The sequence below is a fragment of the Chanos chanos genome, chromosome 7 (assembly GCF_902362185.1).
Source record: "Chanos chanos chromosome 7, fChaCha1.1, whole genome shotgun sequence".
Lineage (NCBI taxonomy): Eukaryota > Metazoa > Chordata > Actinopteri > Gonorynchiformes > Chanidae > Chanos > Chanos chanos.
In genome coordinates, this window is record NC_044501.1 from 17,580,490 (window position 1) to 17,582,989 (window position 2,500).

Consider the following 2,500-nt stretch of genomic DNA (forward strand, 5'->3'; position numbering starts at 1 on the left):
CAGGAAAGGAGTTCAATACAAACGCATAAATATAAATATAAACATGTGTATAAACACTCATATGCAAAAGAAATTCATACAGACGCTCTCTGTGTGTATGTACGTGTGCGTGTGTGCATACGTGTGCGTGCGTGCGTGCGTGCGTGTGTGTGTGTGTGTGTGTGTGTGTGTGTGCACTCATGCTTGTTGTAAGCAGGTGTGTGTGTTTCTCAAAACCAACCAACCACTTTCTGCACTTCACGATTTCAAAGCAATGCTTGAATCGACATATTTTGTTGTCATTTTGGTTGACTCAGTTGTTTGCCTCTTCTCCTGCCTTTTTGAGCTTACAGACTGTGGTTTTGTCCTGAAGAAAAATTTGTTTCGTGTTGCTGGTCCGTTCACTGGGTTTGCATAATGGTTTTTAATGGTTTTGGCCATGCAGGAGATTAACTCTGAATTGGGGCAGAAGAAAGTGGAACTGGGTGAAGTGAAAGCCTTGGGCCAGAAACTATCAGACGCTGGCGCTGCCAAGTTGGTGGAACCTCGTCTTTCCCTGCTCAACAAACGCTGGGAGGGGCTGGACTTCAAATTTGCTACTGTACGACAAAGAAGCGTATGTCCAATTTGCCCCACCTCAGAGACGTTGTGACTCATTAGCCACCGACTGCTGGTCAACGCATGCTATAAACAGCCAAATACACAATGAACCAGTCGACCAGTCAGTTTCCAAGGCAATCAGCAAGTTCATATCATTACAGGCTGAAAGAGCCATTTTTTTTTTCTGCCCAAAAAAAAAAAAAAAACACTCAGTAGGAGAGGGTTCATCATAATATTTTAATATGATTTGGATCTCTCCTAATTGTGAAAAAATGAAGCTTAATCTTGAACTGACAAACATCCTCATATGTCCTCTCATGGTAAACTGATAGTGCGAGTAGTTCCCTAGAGTAATTTATTACCTATTATTTGATGTTTGTGTGCTTGTTCTTAATCTGTTTAGAGTTTTTTTGGTTGTTTTTCTCAACCTTTTGTCAGGTAGATATTCTAAATTGTGTACTTTTCCCTTTTTTTGTGATTTGAAACCTTGGGCTTTGACTTTGACATTGTGTGTTTAGGAACTACAAGCACTACTGAACTCCATAGCTGAGACGGAGTCTCTGCTTAACTCACCTGAGTGTTGGTCTCAGACGATTGGCACTTTACCCCAACAAAATAAGTGCCTTAAGGTAAGATAGAAAAAAAATGCATCTTTCTTATAGCTGTGTTTTCATATTCATTAAGGAGAATGAATTGTAATTGAACACATGATCTCATGTGTCTTTTGTTTGATACAGGAGGTGAAGTTGAACTTGGAGAAGCTGGAGACTCCAGTGAAAAATGCACTAGATTCTAGTAAAGCCTCTGCTCAAGAGATTCCACTGATCCAACTGCTAAGCACAAACTGGGAAAACGTTAACAAGCTATATCGTGACAGATTGTCGTGAGTTTTTCCTCAGGACATTACATCCATTTCAGAGAGAGAGAATATGAGGCTGATGATGTCATAGGCTGCCGAAAATTCTATCGGTTCATGCAAGATATGTTTGCAACAGAGAAGGTCAAATATACTAGAGGTCAAAATATGTTAACACCATAGAAATAAATAATCACAATAAATACGAGACGTCAGTTTCTACCAGACGTCAGTTTCATGTGTGACTCTCTCTCCATGGTATGAAATGCTTGCACAATTGTCTCATTTTCCTTTTCTTTTTTTATTGTAACAGTAAAGAAACACCAGGTCAAACTGTTAGGAAAAGTACTGGAAATTACAACATACATTTTTTGTGTGATCTATGATAATAGCAACAGAAGATCAGAGAGGCTGTTTTGGGGCATTAGCATTCTAGCATTCAATGCTAAAATACATAAACTAAATTTCAAGCATCAGTTTGCCACATAATTCCCATCTGGTCACTCCTCCTTCGCTTATTCTTTCACTCTTTGTCTGTGTGTGTGTGTGTGTGTGTTTTATATATATAGACAACATGATAAATGTCAGAAGTACGTTGATGAAACAAAGGCCTTTGATGATTGGCTGACTGATGCAGAGAGAACATTGGAGAAGGCGGAACAAGACCCTGTTCATACCAAAGAACACATCAAGGTTGTGAATGGACATATATTTCCCCTGTAATGTTTTATTCATGTTCCCGTTATGAAATTCAGTTGAAATAGGAGATAGTTATGCATGTGAGCACTCACAATCTACACATTCAGATCTACATTCTGCTCTTTGGTTTCACTTTATCTGCTCTGTGTTGCTCGCTTAATGTAGAAAATGCGTTCCTGTTATTAAATATGCATGAGTAAGGCTTTTGACACTGAAAAGCAAAGCATTGCCTCAAGCATTGCCACTGTTTTTGAGGCTGAATTTCATCTCCTTACCCTAAAGAATATGGGCCTGAAACAGGGAATGAAATTGCACCTGTTTTTCTCCATACACTACAGGAACAGGACAAATGTTAACCATCTTTGG

At 39.2% G+C, this 2,500-nt stretch overlaps 1 protein-coding gene across 1 annotated transcript in view; it reads left to right on the plus strand.

The window, feature by feature from the left end:
• dmd (dystrophin) overlaps positions 1-2,500 on the plus strand; it is a 97,517-nt gene that overhangs the window by 44,363 nt on the left and 50,654 nt on the right. The window contains exons 36-39 of the mRNA XM_030779481.1: positions 425-595; positions 1,098-1,208; positions 1,317-1,462; positions 2,005-2,128. Of these exons, the coding sequence (XP_030635341.1) occupies positions 425-595; positions 1,098-1,208; positions 1,317-1,462; positions 2,005-2,128 (552 nt within the window). The remainder of the gene's footprint in view (positions 1-424; positions 596-1,097; positions 1,209-1,316; positions 1,463-2,004; positions 2,129-2,500) is intronic.